This window comes from Podarcis pityusensis, assembly GCF_964106645.2.
Source record: "Podarcis pityusensis genome assembly, chromosome: 4".
Taxonomy (NCBI): domain Eukaryota; kingdom Metazoa; phylum Chordata; class Lepidosauria; order Squamata; family Lacertidae; genus Podarcis; species Podarcis pityusensis.
In genome coordinates, this window is record NC_138027.1 from 51,622,986 (window position 1) to 51,650,932 (window position 27,947).

Consider the following 27,947-nt stretch of genomic DNA (forward strand, 5'->3'; position numbering starts at 1 on the left):
CATTGAAGCAGAGAAGTTCATTGAAGCAGAGAAGTCATTTCAGAAGAAGGTCTCCCGACAAAGCGGACAGGTGGATTTGTTACTAGATGTAAACCATTTGTACTGAAAGAATTTTTAAAAAAAGAGTATTAAAAGCAGATTTGACATACATTTTACGTTAAATGTAAGGTTGCTAGATGAACAAGTTTTATTTATATCTTAAATAGTTGAGTAACTATCACATGTGTGCCTTCTGTGAAAATTCAAATGAAAGCCATTTCTGAAGCCTATTATTCAACGAAGTTTTTTGCCCATTTGGGTGCTTAAGGACTTAATTGTCATATTCTAAGGCTTACTACCATGGGCAGATAGCTTTCCTATATGAGCATACTACACTAGTATGTCCTAGTCTTTCAGTTTTCAACAATGTCAGCTGCATAATTTCCCAAGAGTGATAATTAGTTTACAATGCAGTATGGAAATAAACTGTGTTTTCGTAAGGGAAAGACTTGCTACTCATTACAGGAGGATTTATCCTCTCAATTTTACTGAAACTCAACTAGTTTTGTGGATCTGACTACTCCTAAAGCCACTGAAGCTTTCTGTGTCGTCTTTTATTTAAAACTTGGTTCAGAATTTGTCTATTCCATGTACTTACCAGACAGGCTGAATGGAACTTTTTCTTGCATGTTCTGCAAGCTTTTTTAGGGAGAGAGTAGTTGGAGCCATGTATGACTGAGAAACAGATCATACAGTCTTCAACACCCTCAAAGCGTTTATCCACATTGTTTTTCCATAATGCTAAGCCTTCCATTATACTTCCGTTCTAAAAGAAAATAAGTTGTCTCAGGAATCAATAATTCATTATTTCAAGTTTGTCTTTAGAGTATTTCACTTCTCATACTGGTTCACAGTCCTTTCAACTATTTTACAAGGAAGCTATACCATATATTGAAAGTTTTTTTAAAGCATGGTGTCCCACCATTAATGCTGTCTACTACATAATAAAGTACTCCACTGTATCTGGTGACCATTTAGTTCTGTTGCTATAGTTTTAGCAAGAGTTGTTTTCCAGAGATCAGAATCTGCCAAGCATACATTTTACTTAATAGCTATACTACACAACTCTCTTTCTTCTAAAAAAAGAACAGGAATTTTGACTGAAGCAGCTGCCATTTCAATGGCAAGGGCTTTTGGGAGTGCAGATCTGACTGGATCCATGCTTGGAAAGTACTTCTCTCTCCCTGCTCAGTTAGGGACTGGATGTTTTTTGCAAGTGCAAATTCAGGAGGAGGCAATTTCGGTACCCATGCAGATAGCTTTCAGAATGAAGGTTATATTGAGCTAGACAGAATGGAGCTGTCCAATGGTGAACAGCTGCCCTGCTATTCTGCACCCACCTGCTGTTCAGAGCAGACCTAACCTGTGGATAATAATACATGGCAAGGACTGAACCATCATGGTACTTTTAAGTGACACATACCTGATGAGTGAGATATGTGCTCAACTGTAGCATCCAATTGCGCCATTGCTGCACTGCTACACCAACTCTCTTTCCACTCTCAACAGTTATGGAACCCAGGGGGTAATTTGGAGGAAGCTGTATTATCAGTTCAATGAATATATCATCAACTGAGTAGGTAGCAATGACTTCTCGCGTAGCAGATCGAGCTTTTACCTGTGGAAAAACAAATCCATAGCAGGCAGAATACTTGTCAAAAAGGCATATAGCAGATAATCTAAAATATATACACTTGTAGAGTGTACTTGCAATATACTTCTATTCCTCCCCTCACTGAAATATGTGCAACGTTTTTAACTGTAGCCAGAACAAAGACACTGAAAATGGCTGCTTATAGAAGAGATCTGCCCTGGAAATGACAGCACAATATCTGCAACATTTATGAACGCAAATATCTTTTTCTATTTATGAGCGCAAATATTCTTTTTCTATTTAATAAGCAGAAGTAACAATCCTGGAATAGTTCTGTATGCTCCTACGAATATCACAAGGCATTTCCAGACATTAATTTGTTGAGGGATTGATATTAACTGGAGTATATCATACAATCTCTAAATTACAGAATAATACATAGACTGCAGATGATCACTGCCCTAATTCAGAGCACTATATATGCACAGACCTGTTTTCCAAAAACAACCTTAGATAAAGTGTATGCTTCTGATTGAACACTTGATGGTAATTTACTTTCTACAGTATCAAACTTGTCAAAAGAATGAAATAAATTTATGTAGATAAGATCATACTAACCATCATTCCATTAAACAACTGTGTACTGGTCTGCACTGAAGATATTTCTTGTAAAGAAAGTACACTGCTGACGTATTTGCTTGTAAATTTATCTACAGTGTTGAAGACTCGTTTCTCACAGCTATTCCACCAAAGACGAACCATGGCTGGCAAATCTTTCAATGTCATACAGTAAACAGAACATGCCAAATGAGGGATGTGGGAAGACAGCGATGAGGTGTCTGGATAACAAATGGGGGAAGTGGTTTGTAAATAAGAACAGTTAAATTACATCTCTACAGTTGTTTCATACAATGAAAGAAATTCAATGTCAATTAAAGCTAAAACTATTTGGACTGACCTTTGACGTCTAAGTCAAGCTCCTCAGTAAAGTACGTTTTTACATCCTTACTTGGGAGTTCAGCTGCTGATCCTGGAAAGGCTGGATTTTCTGGCATAAGCCTGAACAGGTGATACAATAGTTTATTCAGACTCTTAGTTCTTCGGAGATATTGTGAGTAAAGAGCTCGCAGCTGGTGGTGAAACCATACAAAAATTATTCCCAATAAAATCTGTTCTCAGAAGCATTAAAACTGAAGGAATGTATACAATGAGAGTATGAAAAGGCTTGGTGGGATTCACAGCAGATTAGACAAGACTGTTTTTATACAAAGCCTTAATACGCACTTGCAAGGAAATTAATGGTAATGCATTGGTCAAACTATTTTAAAAAATAAGATACAACATCACAAATACATATTTCTATGGAGCAATTTAGCATTGTCAATATGACATATGCTGGTAAGATTGCCTTGGGTTTCATGTTACCAGGTATGAAACACCCTATGTGCTTCCAAGTCTTTCCTTCTTACAACCAGATGCTACAAAACAATATCATTTATCCAAACTGGCATGAGAACAACCATAACCCTTGTTCAGATATATGAAAGTACTTTTTCCTCATTGACAAAAATGACTTGGGAATACTAGTAAAATGGATAGTAGAACACCATATGACAGCTATTTTGAAGCTCCAAGTTCTGGGCAAAAGGATTTGAAATGCTTTTATTTGTACTAATGGTTTTCAAGCAAAAGGCTTGATTATTTCCTACTGCTGTGGATTAGGAATAACTGAACACAGCTGAATTCATTTGTCAGTAGAAGGATGTGGAGAAGTACATGGGTATATGTGTGTCACAGGGTGAGGAGATAAAGATAAACCCTTTAATTCACCTGAGAAGATGCTGCCTTGAAGAAAGTTAGTATTAATTTCCAGGTGAGGAGGTATCCCAAAACAAGGCAAAACTCATCACTTAGTGGTTGAATAACTGCAAACTCTCCAACTGGAATGCCTTCTAGGATGTTTTCCAGTAACTCCTCCTGAGTGGCAAGCACAGTAATAAGAGCTGCTGGTGGGGACCTAAAGTCAGGGCAGCAAAGGTGTTGTTTATTACACTCAGACCAGTTTCCATTGTACCAAACATGTAAGCACATTAACCAATGCCATGTTATCTCAAGCACCTCAATGGAGGACTTTTTCTCCAGGAGAATTTCATTTTATTTTCATTTCCTTGATGCCAACACCTAGAATGTGCTACCAGGTGCTACCAAGGTGACAAAGAACTTCTTCCAGATCTAAATATATGACTTGGGAGTTAAACCAGCCCTACTGAACAAGCCCAGAGCAAGGAGCAAAAAGATCTATACAGAAATCAAACAATTGGCTACTCCCAAGGCAGAATCGCTGCTTAAAGTTGTGAATGTGTTACCCAGTTTAAAGGCTAGCTTGCCCTACTTAGAATGCCATGATAGCTATATACTACCCCCCAGGAGTGGAGGTCTGTGAGTCCTCAACACAGAGATTCAATGGCAGGAGACAGTTATCGCCCTCACATTGTGTTTGTAGGCTTCCCATAGGCATCTGGTTGGCTATGAGAGATGGGATGCTGGACCAGATGAGACTATGGTCTGATCCAACAAGGTTCTTATGTCCCTACATGTGAAGACATCAGGAAGAAGAGAACAAACACGGAACATTACTCTTTCCCAGTTCTTTGGGGGTGTACAGTGGTACCCCGCAAGACGAATGCCTCGCAAGACGAAAAACTCGCTAGACGAAAGAGTTTTCCGTTTTTTGAGTCATTCCGCAAGACGAATTTCCCTATGGGCTTGCTTCGCAAGACAAAACGTCTTGCGAGTTCTTGCGAGTTTGTTTCCTTTTTCTTAAAGCCGCTAAGCCGCTAATAGCCGCTAAGCCGCTAATAGCCGTGCTTCGCAAGACGAAAAAACCGCAAGACGAAGAGACTCGCGGAACGGATTAATTTCGTCTTGCGAGGCACCACTGTACCTTCTGCAACTATGTGACAGCTCCTGAGGCATGTGTGTGTGCGCGCACGCAAGTATACACACACAAACACAATATTGAGGATCACAGGTGCATCTTCCCACTTAAGCCATGAAAGTCCAAGTCTGGCAAGTGGTTGGAACATTTTAACATTCTACTCTGATAGGCAGTTGCTTCGTTCATTATATAAATAAAATGAAACGTACAATGATAGCTCCTCCTCTTCATCACCATAGGATTTGAGATCCTCGTTGTCAAATTTAGGCAAGTCAGACATTAACCTGGGATTTAGAAAAATTAAAAAACAGTGATTTTATCCATATTTTTAAGGCCCAACATTATCTGTTCTGAAAAGGATTTTAACATCGGATATTACTAGCAAGTAAGCACACCATTAGGGACACAGGTGGTGCTGTGGGTTAAACCACAGAGCCTAGGATCAGAAGGTTGGCGGTTCGAATCCCCGCAACGGGGTGAGCTCCCGTTGCTTGGTCCCTGCTCCTGCCAACCTAGGAGTTTGAAAGCACATCAAAGTGCAAGTAGATAAATAGGTACCACTCCGGCAGGAAGGTAAATGGCATTTCCGTGCATTGCTCTGGTTCGCCAGAAGTGGCTTAGTCATGCTGGCCACGTGACCCGTAAGCTGTATGCCGGCTCCCTCGGCCAATAATGAGTGTTGCAACCCCAGAGTCGGCCACAACTGGACCTAATGGTCAGGGGTCCCTTTACCTTTACTATAGCACACCATTATGTATTGGAATGATCTGTTTACAGAGGTGCCACAAAGAAATAGCTTGCATCGTTACCCTCATCCTCAGTATTAACCCTTATTATATTTAGTGCCTGACAAAATAAATATAAGGGACACAACAGTTCAAAACTGGAGAAGATGGAAGGGGAGGGGGTGAAAGAGACTCTGCATTCATCCCTTTGCTCTCCCTCTTCCTCTATGCCCCCTTGGTAAGTCTCCTTATTCGGAATCAGTAGAGCAATCTAGCAGATGCCTACAGGACAATAGTGGTCACCAATCCCTCTGAGAGGAGGCCAATACCTGTAGGAGCTCCCTGGTAGACTTGATGTGGAAATAGTAGTTAGTCAGTGTGCTTTTCATCTTCAAGGCAGACCTAGAAATCAAGAAGCCCTACATAGGCTCCGGTTTGGAAAGACTGTTCCTTTCAGACTAATGTGAGCACAGTGAACTAAGCCCAGTAATGAACGGGCAATTGGTTATGCTAATATGTTCCCTGGTCTATTTCTAAATACATATTCTATGCTATAACAAGATCAAAGTGTATGTGTGGAGGGGATAACTTACTTGTTTAACATGTGGTAGACTGTGATTTGAACAGGTCTAGCTCTGAAGAGCAGCATTGGAGAAAAAGTATTTAACAAGGTTTGTAGTTTATCTGGGAGATTTGTCTTCTGACCAGCAACAAATTTGGCAGGAAGTTTGTGGTTCAATAACTGATCCTTTGAAATGTACATTAAAGCTTTCCCCAAAGATTTCAACATGAAATTCTGAAATGATGTTTCCAATGCATCTTTTTCTTTTCCTGTTCAGAAAAGAGAATTCACAATTTTAATTCATCTTAGCAAGTTTACATTATAGAATTATTAGTTCTCCTGGAAAACTGTTCAAAAAGGTAACATACAAATGTGATATTGTACTCTTAAAGGACTCCTCCAACTTATTGACAACTCATCTTGATTTGCACACATAAAGCTTATGTGGTAGTTAGACTACATTTGGTCTTAACTGAGCATTCATCCTGATTTCCTTGCTAACATCTTTCCATTAAGAATTTGTTCATCCCATAATGTTCAGTATTTTTCCCATTCAATTTCCTAACCAAAAAAATATATATTAAAAAACTGATTCCTTGTGGCAGAATGTTTTAATCTACTTTAACTGTATAAACCTAAATTTCCAGTATGCCCTTGAATCCCTCCAGAAAAACAGTGACAGTCTGGAAGCACCCAGCACACTAAATTTACATGCTTTCCTGAATGGATTGCAAAAAGTGAAGTATTTCCAGAGCATTGCTGAAAGTCTCATTTTTTATCAAGGAGCTTAACAGCCTAACCAGGTGAACAGACCACCACGGTACACAAACAGAACAGTGTTGGACACTGAAAAGTTCTGTATTTCTAAGACTGTTAGATAAAACTGCAATCTTAAGATGCAGTAAAGCAGAGTGTCCAAAATATTAGTTACTTTTCCATATTATATTGTATACTTATCATTTGCCAGACTTACTTGTAATTTTTACCAGCAACGATAAAAGTAAACTATGAATGCCTTCAGAAAAGAATTCCTGCCATTCAGCCATGAGGTTTGGTGGAAGTTTTTCAGTGATTTCAGGAGTTGCTGCCTGGAAAAAAGCACTCGAGGCAGCACTCAAGTCGCAGCTGACACAGGCAAACACTTGCACAAGGGCAACAGGAAAGACTGCCTGGCTGTCACTTGTTGTCTGGAAAAGAAAGAAGAACACCAGGATGGGCATTATTTTTTCCTTTTTTAAAAAAAAAAACCTGAGGAATTTCAGTAACACCCATTCAAAGAATAATTGTAATCTAAAAGTTACACATTTTCTTAAAAGTTTAATGACAACAAACCCTTCTATAACAAATCAAAGCAATTTCTTTAAGTATGAAAATAGATTCCAATAGTCTTTTCTCTCTCTAATGAGAAAGAGAATGGCAGGATCTATCTGTTGGTAAGAGTATGGTAAGAGATTGTAGGGGTTTGGAGCCTCGTGGTCCCTTCTTCCAACTCTACAATTCTACGATTCTATGTTCTATATTTCTTCTTTTAGCCTCATTTTGACATGATTCTTGTTCCACATTTTTATCCATACCTCTTAGTACAAGGTCAGGTGTAACATTTATCAGTTAATCATATTTTAGCAAAATAAACTACCAGTTATGTTTTGTTGAACATGTTGTGGAACTGGTGCACGGGATTAGATTGAGCTCAGATAATCTTAAATGTGTTCTGAAATTTTTGCTTCACAAAAGTTCAAAACATTTACTGTAGCCAATTTTACAGTGAAACCATACAATAATATTACTTAAGTTTACATGATAGGCTGTTGCCGCATATTTTAGATTTCTCAAAGGCAGGAACTGCCACCCAGTGGATTCACAAAGAAAAATATCTGCACTCTCAAGACTTCATGCAGAGGCCTTAATAGCATTCCCTACATTTAAGTTTGCTTCTTACCTCTAACCAGGCCAGCATGGAACACATGACAAAATCCCACTCACTCTCCAGCAAAGAGGAAGGATCATTCAGCAACAAAGAAATAAACCGGATCATCTCTATGTTCAAGCCAAGCACCTGTGGGCTTCCTTCCTGTAGATTGCTGGGGGGCAGGGAGGAAAATTACAAAAACAAAAATTAATCAGGCAGCAGATTTTGTAAAGTATTTTTTTTTCAGTATTTGTGAACACTGCAGAAAGCAAAGAGGAATTTCCCCTTCTCTCACACACAGGAGGAATACCTCTGCTAAGATAATGCCTATTAAGACAAAGGGAGATCCTCTAAAAAGAAAAGTATGCTTCTTGCTACAGAAATATTGTTTACACTTACACAAATTTCAAACAGTCATTTAATTGAATTGCAGCCCTATTATAAATATAACCATTTCAACCGTGCAACACTGACCAGTCATAATAAAACTGTAATAAAGCTACCCACCAGCTAAAAAGAAAGCTGTCCTCATAGTCATTTCGCCAGGCTATGATGATTTTTAATATTCCAGGCATTAGATCTCCATAATCAATGCTTCCACAATTCAAGCAGGAATTTAAAATAGCAAGATATCCAAAAGCTCCTAAAACAGAGTCAAATGCTAGATTTAAAATATCACATTAAATGTTATTGAAAACAACAAGAAAAGCAGTAAATTAGAAGCAGAACAAGATGTGGACACTGGTGGTTGGATGCAAGATCAGAAAAAGGTAGGTTAAATAATTCCTAACGTTCAGCATCCATACATTTTCTTCAATCTGTAATAAATCAGAACTTGTCTAAAAGAAACTTAGATTTACCATTTATCTAATGAGTACGCTTAATAATATGCACCTTGGAAAAAGCACTTAACAATACACTGATTCGTCAAGAGCCTTTTCCTCTCTCTTGAAGAACAGAAGCAATTCTCAAAGGCAAGCAAACATCTAATTAAATTAGTGCATTAAAAATCTGACTCCTACAAGCTAATGAAACATTGGAGATAATATTTAAAGCACTGACCATCAGTACTGTAAAGTCCACTTTCATTGCAGGTCATTAGTTTAGCAGTGCACTGAATGACAAGCTCTTCCTTGTCTTCCTGAAGTAAAAATGGAGACAGATTCTGAAGTGTGTGCAAGTTGCCTTCCGTTAATGGAAAAAACCTGTCCAAGAAAATGACACATCAGCAGACAATCTGGAAATCAGTATGATGTCCACAGATAAAATGCAAAGTAATTCAGAAAGGCCATGAAACAGGGAAAGTTTTGTTGCAGAATTTTATGAAGAAATAGGATTTGCACAACCACAAACCAGGACCCCCAGAGCATTTATTTGAAACAGACAGGACTCTCCACCAAAGGGAAGTAAAGCATATAGGAACAGAGGGGGGGCGGGGAATCAGGAATGCTAAGGATGTTCCATTTCTGTTTCTCATGCTATTTAACATCTATATGAAGTAACCAAGATGATCAGGCTAAAGTGTCTTTAACAGCTCTGCCACTCATCATTTACACCTACTAGGCTTAGGGAAACTGTAGAAATAGTGAACTGATGTCAGGAGAGAGCATGTAACTCCAACTCTGTACCAGCTGTACTGATTGACTTGGGCCCAGAAGAGCCGTGGCAAAGTGCTGGTTACCTTTAAAGCCCTAAATGACTTGGGCTATCTGAAAGATCACCTGCTCCCATATGACTGTGCCTTAAGATCAGCTATAAAAGCTCTGCTTCAAAACTGCCAGCAACATCAATAAGGCTGGTGGTTACAGAAGACATGGCATTTTCAGTGCTGTCCCCATCATTATGGAACTCCTTCACATGGAAAGAGCAGTTGGCTCTCCTGTTGATTGTTTAAAGGCTCTAAATACCTAGCTTTTAACCACACTTTTAAATGATAGATTTGAGGCTGGTCCGGGTTTATGTAATATAATTTGTCAGTATTTTACTATTATATTTTCTATTTTATCACAGGGGCAGGAGGGTATATGGCATTGTTGTTGGGGATGGGGGGAAAGAAAAAATATGGATTTTATGTGTTTTATTATGTGAGCCACCTTAAGGTTTTATGGCCTGAAAGACAGTACAGGCAACTTTCCACTCGCACAAGGGTTGCATTCCTGGCTACCGCGCATGTCAGCGGGATGTCCATCAGTCTGTTCCGCCCCATTCCACCCCCTTTTGGCCCCAAAAGCAGCACGTGCGCCACCAAATATCTAAGTACATATCAACAATACAGAATATTTTTACTGTTTTGCGCTACTTGTAGCCAACAAATTATGACCCAACAACCATATTTCATCCTAGTCATGATGCATGATATATGTTATAGGTGAATTAATTCCATCCAAATTCAGAGCTATTGTTGTTTGTTGTCTATGTTGTTTAGGGACCAGGTGCAGTGAAACATCATTTCCACCTCATAATCATGTGACACATGTGCTTCTCTTGAAGAGGGGGAAGGTCTTTATCATAGAGTGGCTCCAATTTGGAGCAAAGCTTGAAAATCCAAACAGCCAGTTATATGATCACTAATATGCACTTTTATCACTGCCATCTGATTTTGGACCAGAGCATTGCTGGACATATCCTCTCTCTTTATAATGTGAGACACAATGTGGGCCTTTCCTCCCATTTCCTACTTTAATCAATGGGGCAGCAGTAGGTGTGATCACAGTCTAAGAAAAACTACAAGCCTACTATCATACCTTTCTGATGTACTGAATAGTCCTTTTATCTCACAGGATGCAATATTCTCAGTTTTTATCAATTTAGCCATGGTTAAGGCCCAAAGTCGTCCACAGTCTTTTGATCTATGGAATAATAAAGTTTCTGTGATAAATCTGGTTTATTTAAAGACAAGATAAATGTTCATTTTTATTTATTCTTGATGTGAACAATTCACATGGAGACAAACTTCAGATTAGATAACAAAAGTGATACCTGAACAGGAAGAACTGGGATATTTGTTGCTTTCTAATGAAAGCTGTTTGAGAAACAATTGTTTGTTTTTTGAGAAACAATGATTTCAAAAATAAAAAAATACCTACCTATTGAATAATATTCTTAATAGGCCATTTGTATTAGTGAGTATGCATAATTTTCCACATGAAATATCCATTACTTGCAGGTGGTGAAGGAATTCAGTAAGAATGCTGGGTGGGTTTGCTAATTCTTCAATCCACTGTAAGGCATATAGCTGTTCTGCGACTAGAATAACAACAACAGAACAATATCTGAATAGTATAATCAGGCAAATGAATTTGTTGCTAACCTTGTAATAGTTATTAAACATATAATTGAACATGGTAAAATTTATACTGCAACAATCACCAGAAGAAGCTGTTTATATAATGTCCTTTTAATATACATGTTTCAAATTTCTATTATCCCATAAATCAACTATAATCTCCTTTTACAGATACGTAAATTGAAGCTCAGAGATGGGGATATATGCGTTTGTCACCTAATTCTAAATCCAACACTCCACTTATTAGACTACACAATAGACTGTGCAGGGCAGGAGTTCCTTGTTCATATCAGAATTTTTATGACACTGAAAGCTTTCACACACAAGGTATTTCCTATTCATTTCAAAAGAGGAGGCGTCTCCATGTACACAAAAGAGTTTTCTGCCCTACAATTAAAATAAATAGGGACGCCTGTGCACGTAGGAGTTCTGTGCAATAAACCACAGTGGCCTGTTTCATGTGCCACTGTAAACCACAGTTAAGGTCAACTGTGGTTTAAAGCAAAGGTTGGGAACCATTGGCTCTCCAGATGTTGCTGAACAACCCCTTCCAGCAGCCCCAGCAAGCATGACCAATGACCAGGGATGGTGGGTGTTTTACTTTAGCAAGATCTTAAAGAGCCAAACGTTTCCCACATCTAGGTTAAAGGCAAACACACAGCATGCACAGAGCAAAAATTATGGCTGATTCACTCCTTCTCTGCTCCTACTGTGGTCACTGCTGCCAGGGGCTAAGGCATGGTTTGGTTTAAGTTGCATTTGAACCTGTGCTCATTGTTTGCCTTTTTCCATACAAACCTCAAGTTGTAATCAAGCTTTGTTCTGGCCTTACCACTTGTGGCTTGTTTGAGGGAGACAAACATTGAGTCTGGGAAACAATGAACATAATGCTAAGACAAACCACTGCTTAGCTCCTGGCAGTAGCAACAGGGAGGGAGGAGCTGTGCTGCTGTGATTTTCAACCCATACACAGCACATTCAGTTTTAAACCAACTGTGATTTCAAGTTATGTACACACAAGCCTAGTGTAAATGATAACACAGAAAGCATGACAAATGCCACTCAATTATAATCCTAGCATATCTTTATCAAGTCAGAGTTTTCAAATATCAGTTGTCCCTTAAAAATATTTTACATAAATAAATGTATGTCACACTTCTGTTTGACAACAGGACCCTACAGAAACTGGTCAGAAAATAAATTATAAATCGCAAACAGTAAGATTTTTAAAAGTTTGATTTCTTTCTTTTTTGTCACTTACTGATATTTTCAATTTTGCTTCTTTCCACTTCATGGTTTTCAACCCCTTTTCCCAGTATTAATAGTGTCATTCTGCTTAACAGAGCTGCAGTACATAGGTGGCTTGGAAGTTTTCCCATGAAACAAAGCTTCTGATCTTTCACCATTTCAGGTATTTCACAATTCATACTCAGTCTTCCTTCCAAAAGTGGTTTCTTTAACCACTACAGCAACACATAGGAAGTAAAAAAATTGAATTTCATTTTCCCCCAGAGTCATACAAGATTGTAATTTTTTCATTACTGTTCACATAATAGGAATGTTGCATTAATATTATACATTTTAATATAACAGTTAGCAACAATTGACTATAGTTAAAAGTTAACACATAAAACTAATTATCAAGAGACATATTTATGGCGCATAGATAACATGCGCTCTTCATGCAGAATCTGGTGGCCTGCTCGTTCATGTTGCTTTAGCCGCAACATAAAATTGGTCCCAAGAAGTTAACTGCAAATGCTGACAGTAACTATTCACTGTACAATGACACTGTGGAAACTTATATACCTCATTGGATAGAGATCCCCGCATCTTTTCCCATTCAGACTCACTTGGAGTGAGCCAATCAAAATAATCCTTCAGAGTATAAGTAGGAACTTTATCAGCTTCCAAAAGTTTAGTCAACAAGTCATGAATTGCTGTGATCAAAACCTGCAAACTGTGAAGAAACCAGGTAATTAAAAAATAACGTATTTCACATCTTTCCATACAATGACATACCTTGAATGTTAAGACTCACACCTCCATTATTACGGCACCACTGAATTTCATAACAATTTCATTTTAACTAGGTTTTGAAACCACTTTCAAATCTTGATTTAAAATCCTGGTGAAAAGACGAAGCCTTGTTAAAATTGTGGTAGCCCCAGCAAAGAAATTAAGCAGCGCACTGCTTACCTTTTAACATCCAGCGTTGAGGACTGAAGTTGGTTCTTGACCCAAAATGCAGATCTCTGCAGGAAGGTGCTGTCTTTATGCATATCGCTAAGATGTTGCACAAGTGAAGTTAACCCACAGAACCATGTGTGCTTCAGCTTATTCACAAGGAAATCTACATCAATAAAAAAAAAATGGCTGAACATTTTAACTTCTGAGCATAATGGGGAAGCATTAGTCATACTGCTAAATCCATTAGCATAAGAGCAGAATCCTATCCTTGAGCATGGGATCACCCCCTCACATACTCATGGAAGCTACACACATGCAATCCGCAACACACACACACATACACACCATATGCCTCACAAAGGCTTTGGGAAGTGCCACCTCAAGGCAGTCCAGGCACCTTGAGGCCGCAGCTCCCAACTGAGCCAGCTCCCTTGCTCCATGCCTTAAGTCAATGTACTTGTCAGTAGTGACAACTTTCAGAGGACAGAATCTTTCCTCTGTCTTCCCTCACCTCATGCCAGCTTCTCTTCACTTGAATGTTGGAACTGCCACTTCCAGAGCGTTCAGGGATGATCACCAGCACTTAGGCATTACTGGAAGCAATATTTTGCTTCAGCTGAATGCACCAGAAGAGGAACATAGCAACACAGGAAGTTGCCTTATACTGAGTTGTCTATACCATGGGTGGGAAACCTCCAGTCTATGGGCTAAATTTGGCCTGCCAGGCCTCCCCATTTGACTTGGGAGACCATTTCCCCCAAACCACAGTCTATTTGGAGGTGCTAGGAATTCAGCCAGGGACCTTCTACTAGTAAAGCAAATGCTCTATCACTGACCTATAGCCTTTCCCCCATGGAAGTTCTATTGTGCAAATGGAAAGAAGCTGGAAGATACTGTTAAACTCCAACTCTCATCAGCCTTAGTAGCATAGTCAATGGTCAGGGAAGATGAGAGTCATAGTCCAGCATATGGTATCATCAACATATACTTATTGTGCAATACCTGACAAATGTGTTGTATCCTGGCTTTGTGCACACAACTGGAAAATGGTGAGCAACAAATCTTCTGATGATGGCATCAACAAGCATCCTTTAACTGAGCTGAAAAAGTTAGAGGCTATGTCACAGATGAAAGACACCGATGGTTCTGTGTTTCCAGCTTCTGAAAGATCCTTTGCTTTAGACAGAGCTGCTTGAAGTTTATCAATAATCCTTTTAACATAAACTTCACCAATCAAGGACTCTATTGATTAAAAAAAAGGCACATTTTAAGTTACTCCATGATCAATGTGTGCATACTGAAATTACAGTGCTTACAGCCTGAGGAAACTGGGCCAGCAGCTCTGAGATTCTTCCTTTGGCAGATAGGTAGGTAATACTGCACTTGTTTAGCTATAAACCATTAAAAAATAGAAACAAAAAACACATGTAGCATTGAGTAGAAATTTAGCTCTCAATTTCCTGGTCCCCAACACAAATAATGAAAATTATGTTACTTTGTGTGTTCCTTTATCAAACAGCAAAAAAGCAAACAAACTTACTAGGTGAAACAAAGTTCTCCCTGAAACTAATCTCCAACAAATATTTTTCATGGGGATCTTTATAAAGTGGGCACTGAATAATATAATGAATAATATCCTCTGTGACGGTTTTACAAAATATGTTGTCTGAAGCATAATTTCTTACAATGACCATCCAAAAAAGCAGAGGGCATCATATTAAATCTAATTTCTGCAAAAGTGTTCCTATGTGGAGCTAAGTTTATCAGATCCAGATAGTTAGTCTTCTGACTTAATGCATGGGTACAGTCGTGAAAATCTCAAGGAATGAAATAGTGAGCATATGAGTCAGAGTCTTTCCCATGTACAAAAATCCTTAGCTATGGTTCAGACATAGACTTGATCTTGGTCAACTGGCTAGCAAGATCTCTGCCAAGTGTATGTTAGTCAGCTACTTGCTTTTGGCATTCCGTATCTCTGAAGCCCTGAACCTTGGCTTCTTACTGGGATCTTATAAAGAATAAATGCAATATTATATTATTCACCTTAACACCACCATTGTCTCACACTTCCCACCCATGACAAGCCTGTCTGCCAGCTCTTGCAGTTAATTTTATTCTTTCCTCGGGTAAACTGAAGCCACCTACCATTTTTAATAAGCTGAGATAACACCAAGCTTAGAAGAGTCCATCTTTCTGAATGAAAAGATTCTGCTGAAGCTACTGTTGTTTTCAAACTTGTGTTGCACAAGTCATCAGCCAGAGTTACAAGCTTTTCTCCTAACACATCTCCTTTCAGCCAAGCAGAACTCAATGAATGTTTCTCTGAGTTTGAACATGCCTAAAACATTAAAAATACCAAAGTATATTTTAGTGGTGGTTTAATTATTTAATGTTCAAATATACTATACTACTTATTATAAATTATATAGACATGTGTCTATAGTTAATTACCAATTATGCAAGTGATTGAGCACAGAAAGGGCTTTTTCATCTTAAGCATACACAGAAAATGGGACAGATATTTACATAAAGTGCAATAAAACTGTCTGTTTAAATAATCTTAAATTCATGCTTCTCTGGATACAAAACTAGTATGTGTAAAAAAAACCAACAAAAATCTTGAATATACCTTTTGAATTATCTGAAGAAGAATATTCCATTTCAGATCCATCTGAAACAAAAACAGAAAAAAGAGAGAACATCAACAATGTGATAAGCAGAAACTTAAAACAATTTGTGTGAAAAGTTTAACATTTATAGCCAATGCAGCATAATGGTTAGAGTACTGGACTAAGGTATGGGAGACCTAGGTTCAAATCTTCCCTAAGTTGAGCTCCTTGCAGGGATAAAAATATTTTTACAAACGTACACATAAATCTGCTGCAAGATAACTCCCTCCTCCCCTTTGCTTAGTATAACTGGACTGTTTCTTCAGAAGATCTGTTCTCATGAGTGCCAAACTGAGAGGCTTCCTTGCGAGTGGTTCTGCCTGTGGCACATTTTCCCCCTTAAAGTAGCCATGTCGCACTGTCATCAGAAGCATGGCAGGTGGAAATGTGGGACAGAGCCTTCTCAGCTGCAGCACCCAGACAGTGGAACCCTCTGCCCCAGGTGACTGATTATGCTACTGATTTTGCTTGTGTGCTCCTCTCGATTTCTAAAAGTTTGCTAATTTTTTTAATTGAACTTTTTGAGGATCCTTTGGGTGGGAAAGCAGAGTTGTGTCCCACATTGCTGTTCTGCTTGTGCAGCAGACTCCCACTTGCGTCACTAAATATCCCCCTCCTTTTCTTTTTTGTGCAACCCCTAACTCATCCTCAAAATCTGCTCCAGGTGGTTGAGAGAGAACAAACTGGGCAATTTGGGGGTGCATGGAAAAAGGAGAGGAAGGGGAAGCCCTGTTGTATAAGTGGATCTCCACTTGTGCTGTGTTGGATACAACCCTAACTTTCTAAATTTCAATATGAAATGAATAAATTAGCATAGGTTAGTATTAGACATGTTTTTCTTAAAAAACTGATCAGCACCTGCTTATGAAACTATATTACTGCTACCAAATTATTCTATTCCAATCCTAAATATCCAAAATGTTTCATTCCAAATCTCAAATTACATAAGAGAAAATTGATCCAAACTGTTAAACTCACCACCAGTCTACCAAATCATAGCAAATCAAATACAGTGGAACCTCGGGTTGCGAACGTAATCCGTGCAGGAGGCACGTTCGCAACCAGTGTCTGCACACGTGCATGACGCGATTCGGCGCTACTGCGCATGCGCCAAAAACCAGAAGTAACCCGTTCCGGTAATTCTGAGTCTCGGCGTGTCCGTAACCCGAAAATGTGCAACCCGCAGCTATCGCAACCTGAGGTATGACTGTAGTTCAGTTGGTAGGTAAGCATGAGACTTTTAATCTCAGGGCTGTGGGTACAAGCCCCTCATTGGGTGAAGGATTCTTGCATTGCAGGGGGTTGGACTAGAATATCCTTGTGGTCCCTTCCAACTCTACAATTCTATGAAACTTATTTTTAAGAAAGTGTACCTTTGTTAAGTCATTTAGAATGTTTTCTCTCTCTGGGGCACTGCTGCAGCAATGGAGGACACTATACAAAATATCAACCAAGAAATCTGTCTCTTTTCTCCAGTCTTCTTTCAGCCAACCAATTAGATTTTCATAGAGAAATTGGATAGAAGGATTTTCATACTGAAGCTTTGCAACTTCCTGAATACTGGTCCTATTCTCCAACAGAACCTGGAAAACTCTACTGGAGGCAAAGTTACTGAGGAGAGCAGAGAGGAACTTTAAGTGCCGGTCAGACCTTTGTTCATTGGTATACACAATACTCAGTTCTGCAAGTTTACAAACTAAATCTTCTAAAGGCTCTTTCTGTAGAGGGGAAAGATGTTGTGCATGAATAAGAGTGCCAGGATCACTGCTGCTTCTCATATCAACAAAATTTTCATGTTCAGTGTTGAATTCAGCTTCATCATCTTCTGCAAACCTGATCTTCACAGCTTTTCTTCTGCTTGGTTTTATCTTATTTTCTGGGTTCTGAAGGATTTGTAGCAAAGAGGACACAGCAGCCAAAGATTTCTCATCTGCGTCTATTACATCAATGTGCCCCACACATATAGTTGAAAGGCCATCCCAAAAGTCCGACAATATTCTCCGGAAAGTGGGAGCAGCTCCATCAACACTTGAAATTTCTGCTCGCGTGTTCCAAAAGCGCAAGGTGTCTGCTATCGCAAAAAACAAAGGTCCATTTTGTAACCTGGGCTCTTTAATCACTGTGTCAATGAGGGGAACTAGCTGTAAAGAGAAAATATATTCATTTTAGTGCAGAGATTAAAGTAGGGCATGATGTAGAAAATGTTGGTCACTACAAAAAGTGACCCTTCCTTTTGGTGATTTCCACCCACACACCCAAATATGGTGAAAAGCAGGGTGGGAGAGGGAGAAGTGGGATGTGTCCAGGCTGCTACTGTACCTAATTTGCTGTGCTGTTGCCATAGGCAATGAAAATCGTCACAGCAAACAGAAAACTTAACAAAATGGGGGTTGTGAGAAGGAGAAGAGAATGGTATAGCTAGGTCTGCCATACGTCTGGGATTTCTGGAAGGTGTCCAGTAGAAGTCCCGTTTTGGGGGTGTTTTTGTAAACACCCAAAGCTTTGGCGTTTGTCTAAAAAGAGCTCAACAGTTGTGGGGTCTTCTTAAGAAAAGCTCAACAACTTTCAAGGTGTCCTGGATTTTACTTTTTGAAAGATGGCAACCCTAGGCATAGCTACAGCAGCAGCAACAGTGAAAAGGCACAGATAAATATAAATATTCTGAAAGGTATTTACCACAGACCTAGTTCATTTAGCTAACTGTTAGCACAATCCTTAACAACAATGAGCTGGAGGGGATGCACATGAGCTGCCCTCCCCAGTTGATTGACAGGGTGAGGGGAGTGTACTTGCCAGCACCAAACAGCTGTTTAGTAGACTGAGGGAAGCACAACGGTCGGTCTAAACTGGGCTCCCCACAGTCTGCCAAACAACTAGTTGGGAAGCTCAGGTGAGAACTGTGGGTGGGTGTGAATTTGCCTGTAACTTGAGTAACTCAAGGCAGGCTGTAAGGAATGCTTGGTGAGCTAACAGGGGAGTGGGGTGGAAGGAATTTAAGTTGCTGGGTAGCTGGTAGTGAACTTGGAGCCTGTGGGTTGCCCACCTGTGATCTAACATATTTATTTGTTTTACCCTAGGAAGTTTTGCAGTCATAAAGGTGGTGAAGAGGGCCACTTGTGGTAATCTCCTATTCAAAATCCTTGCATCAGAGAGTATTTTAGCCATTTCATTACAGACGTTTAGGCAACTGGCTCAAACTCAAATTACTAAAAATTATTAGAAGTAAATGATATATTCCCGTGAAAAAATACCTGATCATTTATAAGCATTTCTTGAATTTTAATTTCTTCTTCTTCTTCACCTATATTCTGTAGCACTGTAAATCGTAAACATTCCATGAAAGCCGAAAGGATTGCTGAACATTCTGAACGGCTAGCCATAGCCCTTTCAGTCAACAACCTAGACAAACACAAAATTGAGAAACATAATAAATTTCATTTATAGTTTTGAATTCAAATGTAATCAAAGAGCCTGATTTAACTAACAGTTCCTACTAGTAGATGCCTGCAAGCTTGTGCTGATAGAAGGGTCTCCTTAGCGCTATGTTGAATTCTTCCCAATGAATGCTATAGCTTTACACTGTGCTGAAAGTGCACTGATTGGAAAATCAGAAGCACAGAACTAGATTAGAAGAATAAAGAACAATATTTTAAAAATAGTAATCAATGCATTACTATGATGGGTGCATTGAAGTATACAGAGCACTGTTGTTTAGCATCTACAATTGTAAAATGTGTTTAAATTATGGGATGCATTTAATGGTGTCACACAGCAGGTGAAGTAGATCTGGGGAGCGAAGGTGAAAATGGTCTCCCTTCCTGCAACACCACTGGATACGACCCATTTGGATATTACCCACTATACATTCCCCTTCATTTCCAAACACGCATAAGGCGATCTTTAATCAAAAAAGAACTAGTTGTTCATACCCTTGAATTATGGTGGTGAAAAATGTTCTACAATAGTCCAGCTTCGGTTCTGTAATACCATGAGGTATCTTGCTAATGAAAGGCAAGAGATTAGGATATATAATTGTAGCAAGACCACGTCCTCCTTCTCGAAGGACTGCCCATATTTTTGGCAGGACTCCCTTTTTTGCATTCACATGACTCCAACAATCCTACAGAACAACACAAGGTTCAGAAGTAAATTAAAGACTACTCAGCTAGCTTGGAAAGAGCAACCTAACAAATGCACAATCTATTTCATGGAGTAGCCCTCTGGGCCACACTGCAAAAGAAGCATGCTAATTTGACGTACTTACAAATTTGAAAGTTAATGAACATTCTAAGAGACAACAGGAAAATAAATGTTAAGTGCGGTGATATTTAAGCAGAACTTAAACTAGACCTCTTTTCAGGAAGTCGGGACCTATATAATATTTGCTTCTACATCAAAGTAATGACATAGTTTTATGGACTCAATTTTCCACGTTTTTGAAATTAATATTCAGCCAAGTGATCAAACTTTCGCAGAACTACTCAGCCTACATTTCACAAATTGCAAGTTGTAATAATTGTGGGTTCTGGGTCTACATAAACAGATCTACTGAAACTGATCTGTGAATTATCAGTCTAATGAAAGAGTCAAAACGTCAGAGGTTTTTGAGTGTGCTAGCTGAACTAAAGAGAAGCATGCAGTGGGACTAAGATTGTGCCTACGCATTGAATAATATCAATTATTTTTAAAGAAGCATGGTCTGCATACATGGGTAGGCAAACTAAGGCCCCGGGGCCAGATCCGGCCCGCAGACGGTCCAGGAATCAGTATGTTTTTACACGAATAGAATGTGTCCTTTTATTTAAAATGCATCTCTGGGTTATTTGTGGGGCATAGGAATTTATTCATATTTTTCTTCAAAATATAGTCCGGCCCCCCACAAGGTCTGAGGGACAGTGGACCGGCCCCCTGCTGAAAAAGTTTGCTGACCCCTGGAAACAAGTCCCTGAGAATTGTGAGAAATAATGCTTCCATTTAGCTCACTGTATTACCTCAATAGCAGTAAGGACATGAAGTGCAGCTTCCCAAAGAGCAGGGCAAACAATGGCATCACTGTCATCAATGCTGAGAAGAACCGCTGGGCAAACTCTTGAAGCTTCAGCTTTCATTGACTCAGGAATGTACTGACAAAAAGCAGAAATCAGCTCAAAAAAAGCTGAACGAACCTGAAGGAGAGGAAGGAGAGGGAAATTTAAACTTTTTCAAGCAGACACAATGGACTGTAATAGGTTTATGACCTGCATATATTGGGCAATCCATGTAAAAATTCAGCAATGTATATGAAAAGGCAAAAAAAAAAGTGAATGAAAGCAAAGGGTTCAGAACAGATAATCATGACATGCCATTTTTAAGATTCATTTTAGAAAGTGGACAAAAAGATAAACATACCGGTGGTGAGTTGTGCTTCCCGTATTTCCAAAATTTGTTTTGAGTCAGCAGAGGTTTAAGTTTCTCCTCCAATGAACTATTCTCATTACTGGGTAACATACAAATCAATTTCTTTAAAGCTAACAAAGAACATGTCAGCATTCGAAAGAATTTGGCCTCCCTTTCTTCCTCTGGCACAGTTCTATTAAAACAAAAGAATTGAATATATAAGCTATATAGTTTTACAGTTCAGTCATGAACACAATTTTCATATTTGATTTTAAATCATTTGTTAAAAAGGATAGCACAACCTCACTCTGAAAGCTAGTCCTTCTCTGAATATCACACATTGTACATATACATAAAAATATCAATCTGAGAGGTCTGAGAAACAGCATTAGTCTTAGAAATAATGAAAAGTTTTTTACTAAGCATCACTACCAATATTGCACTACCAAGTTAAATCCATCTTCTAATTCACTCTAGACACTGTACGTCCTTTGTCAGGAAGCAAAATTATAACAATTTTTTTCAAGCATAATTTCTCACAAGCAAACTAAACTACTAGACCTATCTGCATTGACTGTGAAATATTAAAGAGAAGGCAGTGTTCTAAACATACTATTGCTATAATCCAGCAGGGCACTGAAAGCAAGATAGATATATGGTACACACAAAACTCCCACATATGCAAGGGCTTCTATTTAAGTGAATGAGGAAGTCTCCTTTATATATATGCACACAAAATTCTGGGCAGGGAGAAATGCTTCCCATAATTTGATATAATGGATCTGAAACATGCTTCTAAGTTTTACATATTTATTGTGAATTAATACAAAACAACCATATTTATATAAAGGTACATACAGTGGATCACTTAGTGTATCAGGTGTTTCTTTCAAAAGGTGATCTTGGAGTACCTAGAGAAGAATCAACTAGATGTCCTTAAATGGAATATAAAATTATGCAGTTCTCATAGAAAAGTTAATATTGAGTTTTATAAACCAAAACAACTACAACATTATGTTTCTTTCATCGTAGAATTTCCAAAGTGTAAATCACTTCGAAATTAATGAGGAACAAATGTGTGACTTTGTGTATTTTTTCGTTCTTGGTTAAACAAGCTCAACTATGCATGCCAGGAACATCGCAGCTTCTATTTGGATAGTATCAGCAGCTACAAAGACCAAAAAGTAAAAATGAATTTGCATTTGTAACACCTTTTCTCTCTCACTAATATTCACTGCCTAAATTGGAGCATCACAATGCATTATGATGTATCATGATGGGTATGAGCTGCAGCAAGTCTTGGATTCACACATTCCTGCCTCCCGCTCCTGTGTGGTCAAGAAAATACGTAAAAGCTTTTCTTTTGTTTTCAGTAAAATAGCAGCCTTCCTCTTCATCTGAACTGGGGATTGTAGTTTAATATTAAGACTCCAAACAAGTCCACTTCAAACCATGAGTTATGAAATTGGTTTGTCTTGAAACTAATTATAGTGTAAACGATGATCCTGGTTTTAGACAAAACTTTCTCTGTCCATACTACATCAGAAATAATTAAGAAAAGAACAGAATATATATTTGATGTAATTAAGAATCAAACTCAAAACTAGATGTATATCTAATGTGACATCAACAACTTATTATTTATACCCCACCCATCTGGTTGGGTTTCCCCAGCCACTCTGGGCAGCTTCCAACAAAATATTAAAAATACATTAAAACACCAGTCATTAAAAGCTTCCCTAAACAGGGCTGCCTTCAGATGTCTTCTAAACGACAGATAGTTGATTATTTCTTTGACATCTGATGGGAGGGCATTCCACAGGGCAGGCGCCACTACCCAGAAGGCCCTCTGCCTGGTTCTTTTCACTCTTTTAAAAAGCCAAAACACAATTAACATAAACCTTTAACAGAGTCATACAGACTGGAAAACTCACATTCAGAATTTCATCTTTACAAAATACTAAGGCTTCAGGCTGTTTGCTTGGTGGAAAGGCTTTTTCAAATGCCACTTTAGCTGCTGACGCTGCAGGAGAGTAAGTATCACACTGAGCTATCAGCCAGTGTCCCATAAGACTTCTTAAATGAGGAGCCAAATGTTTCTTAACTTTCAAAATAAGCTGCTCAAAAGCTTGCTGTGTTGCTTCTCTGACCCGACGATCATGATCCTACAATAAATATGGGGGGGGGGGGAATATAGGTAACTATATGTAAAAATAAACAGGCATACTATACAGGTGTACCACTTAAGAGCTCAGTATTTATATTAGTCTCACAGTTTCTGGGGCAAAAAATCAAAAGCTACTTGGCATCAATCCTGACATTTAAAAACCAAGGTAAAGGTAAAGGACCCCTGACTGTTAGGTCCAGTCGCGGACGACTCTGGGGTTGTGGCGCTCATCTCACTTTATTGGCCCAGGGAGCCGGCGTACAGCTTCTGGGTCATGTGGCCAGCAGGACTAAGCCACTTCTGGTGAACCAGAGCAGCACACAGAAATGCCATTTACCTTCCTGCCGGAGCCGTACCTATTTATCTACTTGCACTTTGACGTGCTTTTGAACTGCTAGGTTGGCAGGAGCAGGGACCAAGCAACGGGAGCTCACCCTGTTGTGGGGATTCGAACTGCCGACCTTCTGATCAGCAAGTCCTAGGCTCTGTGGTTTAACCCACAGCGCCACCCGCGTCCCTAAACCAAGGTATACAATATTATCTCAAGCTTTCCCATACTCCTTTGTAATATGAGTCGTTCATAAAGCACAAAGTAGTTCTATACCAAGTCACAAACTTTCTTCAAAACTAATCATACCCAGCACAATAGAACCATGTACTGATTTCTTTGACAATTGTCAGAGATATAAACCTGTCCATATTCACCATAATCCAAGAGTTTAATACTTACAACAGATATTTTACAATAAATTCTAGGCCAATAAGGTAGGACTCCTTTAACAATCTCTGTTTCTCTCTCCTTACACATTGTTCCAAATTCTTGCATAGCCTGAAATTAAAAAAGAGAAAATGAGCATGAATTCCAAACACTGATAATCTATTATCCTTCCCATATGCTTTATGACTGCACTTGTCTCTACACATGCAACTTTAAAGACTGGGGTAACCTTTTCCACATCACTTTCCATCAGCTCTGGATAACTACTTTACAGAACATGCTAAAACCATGTAAGGCCTAAACAACATATAAAAGGAAGGATATCAAGTATTTGTTGAAATCCTCCATTCCTACCCTTCAGCTACTATCAGTGCAAGCATATATGCATTTCTCTGTGAGTAAGTCCCACTCAATTCAGTGGGACTTACTTCTGAATATACATATGTATTGGATATACAGCCTGGAACCTTGTGAATCACTTGGTAACCCAAAGGCTAAGGGTGAATTCTATCCACATTTACTTGAGAGTAAGTTCAACTGAGTTACAATGGGATTTATTTACAAGTAAACAAGCTACATCTCTTGTTGACATACATGGGACTTGCATCATGATATTATACTTAGTTTACATAAGCAAGCCCCATCAAGTTTAAAAGTTCTTAATTCCAAATAAAGTTGCAATCCTAGGCTTGCCTAACCATTAAAATATGCAGCTAAACAAATCACACAATACCCTATAGTGCAACAAACCATTTGTTAAAAATAAACTGAAAGTAACTGTTTCTTTCTTCGGTGTATTTCTCTCCTCATAATATTTGTCTAAACTTGATTTAAGTAGCATATCAATAAATAATTACTAGGCATTTAAGAGCAGTACAACAAACCTACTTTTAATTTGGTTGTAACATCTCTCTTGGAAAGTTTTCTCAGCACCATTCGAAAGTCAGCATCCACAAGGCTATCTATTTCTTCAGCGCCTTGAATCGCAGGGACATAGCCTAGGTCACTTGAAGATGTGCTGAAGCCAACAAACCCAGGAACACTTCCTCGTTCTTTGGCAAGAAGTTCTGCTGCTCTACCACTGCTAGAGGGCTATTTTTTTAAAGAAAGGGAGAGAGAAACGGCAAGCTTACTTTAACAGAACAATTCTAAAATTTCTGTTTACCAACAATTTTGGGGCATATTTTTGTGCCCCAACAGCTGCAATTCTTTATCTTATGACTGAAAGAACTAATCCAACTGGCCCAATACCATTATTCTCATTAGTTGCACTGCTACTTGTTCAAGTCTTAACCCAACACGTTTTTTCTGTGCTCACAACTCTATTCTCTCTAGAAGTCTACATTTTAGATAAATTCCAAAAGAATAGCCATGCAAGTCTGTTATAGCAAAAACAACAAGTCCTGGAATCTTAAAATTATCACAATAATTATATTTGTCCTTAAGCTACTACAGGATTCTTGTTATGTTTACATTTAGAACAGTTTGGACTGCATTGCTGGGGAATTCTTACAACCATCCCTCTCCTGCCAGATACACACAGTGACCCCGTTAGCACATAACAACAAGCCAAACCAGGGCTTAACAAGAACATGTGAGTGTGAAGGTTCCCGGAGAACAGATCACAGTGATTTTGCCCTACATTTCAACAATGGGGGAAACAAAAAATGGAGAGCAGGAAAAGGCAAGTATAACAAAGCTACAGAAGCCTTGTTCAAACACTGATCATAGGTAGGAATGAACACACAGGCACAAGAACTGGGAACACACCAGCAAGTGCCATCCCCGATTTCCACACATTCAGCAGATTATGCACAATGTCCGCACATTCTATTTTTCAGGATATTCATAAGGGACTGTACACATGTGGACTTTTTGCACTAGTTCCAAAAAATGTGGAGTTCAAAGGTGGGACGAGTAGAGTGTCAGTAAGAAGCCAACCCCCTACTTCCTGCTTGGAATAAACACTTGAATATTGTTGAGGAGGGGGGAATAGGAAACAGAAAGATAATACAGGATGATCTTAAAGCAAAAAAACTATGCAGTTAATTACATTTAAGCCTGTTAAAAATCAAGGCTCTGCAAAGCTTCTGGCTACCTTATCCTCACAAGAAACCTGTAAATTGGTTGGGCTGAAGTATTGTGTGAATACAGATAACCATTTAATTGCAGCAACATATCATAAGGTACATGTAATTGCCTGGAAAACTCTCAATCTGTATTGTTGTACATAGTGAGAAGAATAATTTTACCACATTTCAACACCTAACTTAGAAACTTGGGGAGCAGAAGAGTGCTAAAATTCTCCTTAACACTTGACAGGGCAATACAGATGACAAGATTACCAGTTTGATAATTTACAACTTGGTATACAGTGTTTATGTGTAGTGATCTGAGCTTCATTGCTAAGCACAGATTGGAACACATGTCACATCCAGTACTCTTATCCACCATACCAGGAATATATTACACAGGTAAGTGTGTTAACAGATTAGCTGTACTCACAGTAATAGCAGGAAAAGAGGCTGAAGTAGAAAGGGATGGAGCCATTCTTTACACTACATGTTTATGGCAGAGTGGCGAGGGAAACCGATTCCTGTAAGTTCAAAAACGGAGCCAAGGAAAGCGGTTCTTCCGCACTAATTGTCAAATACAAAGTCAAGATCATATGGACGTGGCGTGACCAAAGAAAATCAAGAAGCCCTAGCCAAAAAAAACTTGTCCTCTGAGAACTGTCGTGCTTTCAATTCTCCTTAGTGTCCAGATCACACTCAAATCAATATTTACAAAGTTGCAACCGCTAAAAGGCCCCGGACAGGAAGAATTCATCCTCCCTTTGGAGAGGGTTTTATGATGCTTGTGTTGGCATAGGCCGCCTCTTTCCCCCGCTCCTCCTTGCCCCGACAGACGTTGAATCACGCAGCCCTTGAAAGAGAAGGTTGTGGGAACAGGCTCTCATACACGTGTAAGCCAAGGGTAGAAAGCAGGCCCGCGCTGGATGGGGAAAGCTGTTGGCGTTTTGATACAGTTCCCTCCGGGCGCCAACACATAACATACCCACGTACACACGCGCCCCTCCCTCCCTCACTCACCCGCACGTTGCCCTTCGTTCGCTGCTTGTTCTTGCCTCCCATGGCGGCGGCGGCGGCGAAGTCGCAAGCAAGCAGGCAGCCCGGCCCAAGGCAGCTGGTCCCGGGCAACAGACGTGGGGAAAGGAGGGGCGGCGCTTCCGGGCTCGATGGCGGAGAGGCCGCCCCCGGAGACCGGAGTCTCCTCCCCTCTCGCGCCTCCCTCGCTTATTCTTGCTCTTCCGCCGAAGGACGCCTTTCATAACCGCTTTCGGAGCCTTCCGAGGGAGCTCGAGACGCGGCTCGTGGGGGTGGAGTTCAGCCCCGTTTGCCTTCTAGGTCCCAACCACTTTTATGAGCCTAAATACGGGGCTGTTCTTCCCCCCGGGTCTTCCACTTTCCTCTGTTCTTCCCGCGTGTCGGTATTATTAGACTGGAGAACTCGGGGGCTCATTGGGGGTAGTTCAGTGGAGGATCTGTAAGGTGGATCTTTTCCTGAAAGCCTGCTCATCGCTAGTAATTTTCCCTGTAACATGCCGCTATAGGATACTGGATGTTCAAAAGTTGTGTTATAGGTTCACACATGACAACAATGAGGCCTTAAACTCCTGACCTACAGATGTTCTACATATAAGCATACACTCAGGAACTTCCAAGTTTCACAGAAGGTGGAAATATAAGGCATAAAGTCTGAAATACCTACTAT

The 27,947-nt window shown here is 39.4% G+C and overlaps 1 protein-coding gene across 1 annotated transcript; it reads right to left on the reverse strand.

Annotated features, from left to right (window-relative positions):
• Positions 1-10: 10 nt before the first annotated feature.
• Positions 11-27,471, reverse strand: LTN1 (listerin E3 ubiquitin protein ligase 1). The gene is made up of 30 exons (XM_081003507.1): positions 27,266-27,471; positions 25,062-25,265; positions 24,186-24,284; positions 23,223-23,453; positions 22,147-22,199; positions 21,301-21,481; positions 20,904-21,077; positions 19,842-20,032; positions 19,164-19,311; positions 17,286-18,053; positions 15,873-15,914; positions 15,389-15,581; positions 14,246-14,485; positions 13,253-13,406; positions 12,863-13,013; positions 12,315-12,516; positions 10,854-11,013; positions 10,512-10,616; positions 8,830-8,972; positions 8,275-8,410; positions 7,798-7,939; positions 6,832-7,045; positions 5,890-6,127; positions 4,781-4,855; positions 3,464-3,650; positions 2,592-2,763; positions 2,252-2,472; positions 1,463-1,657; positions 638-805; positions 11-102 (listed from the first exon to the last, which is right to left on the reverse strand). The coding sequence occupies exons 1-30, from the start codon at positions 27,305-27,307 to the stop codon at positions 40-42; spliced, it is 5,292 nt and encodes a 1,763-aa protein (XP_080859633.1). The 5' UTR covers positions 27,308-27,471; the 3' UTR covers positions 11-39.
• Positions 27,472-27,947: the final 476 nt, after the last annotated feature.

Coding starts and splice junctions, on each gene's coding strand:
- LTN1 (XM_081003507.1), bottom strand. CDS start 27,307: ATGGGAGGCAAGAACAAGCAGCGAACGAAGGGCAACGTGCGG. Junction 23,454..24,185: donor TTTATTGTAAAATATCTGTT/GTAAGTATTAAA, acceptor TATTTATTGTAG/GATCATGATCGTCGGGTCAG. Junction 22,200..23,222: donor GTAAAGATGAAATTCTGAAT/GTGAGTTTTCCA, acceptor ATTCTTCTCTAG/GTACTCCAAGATCACCTTTT.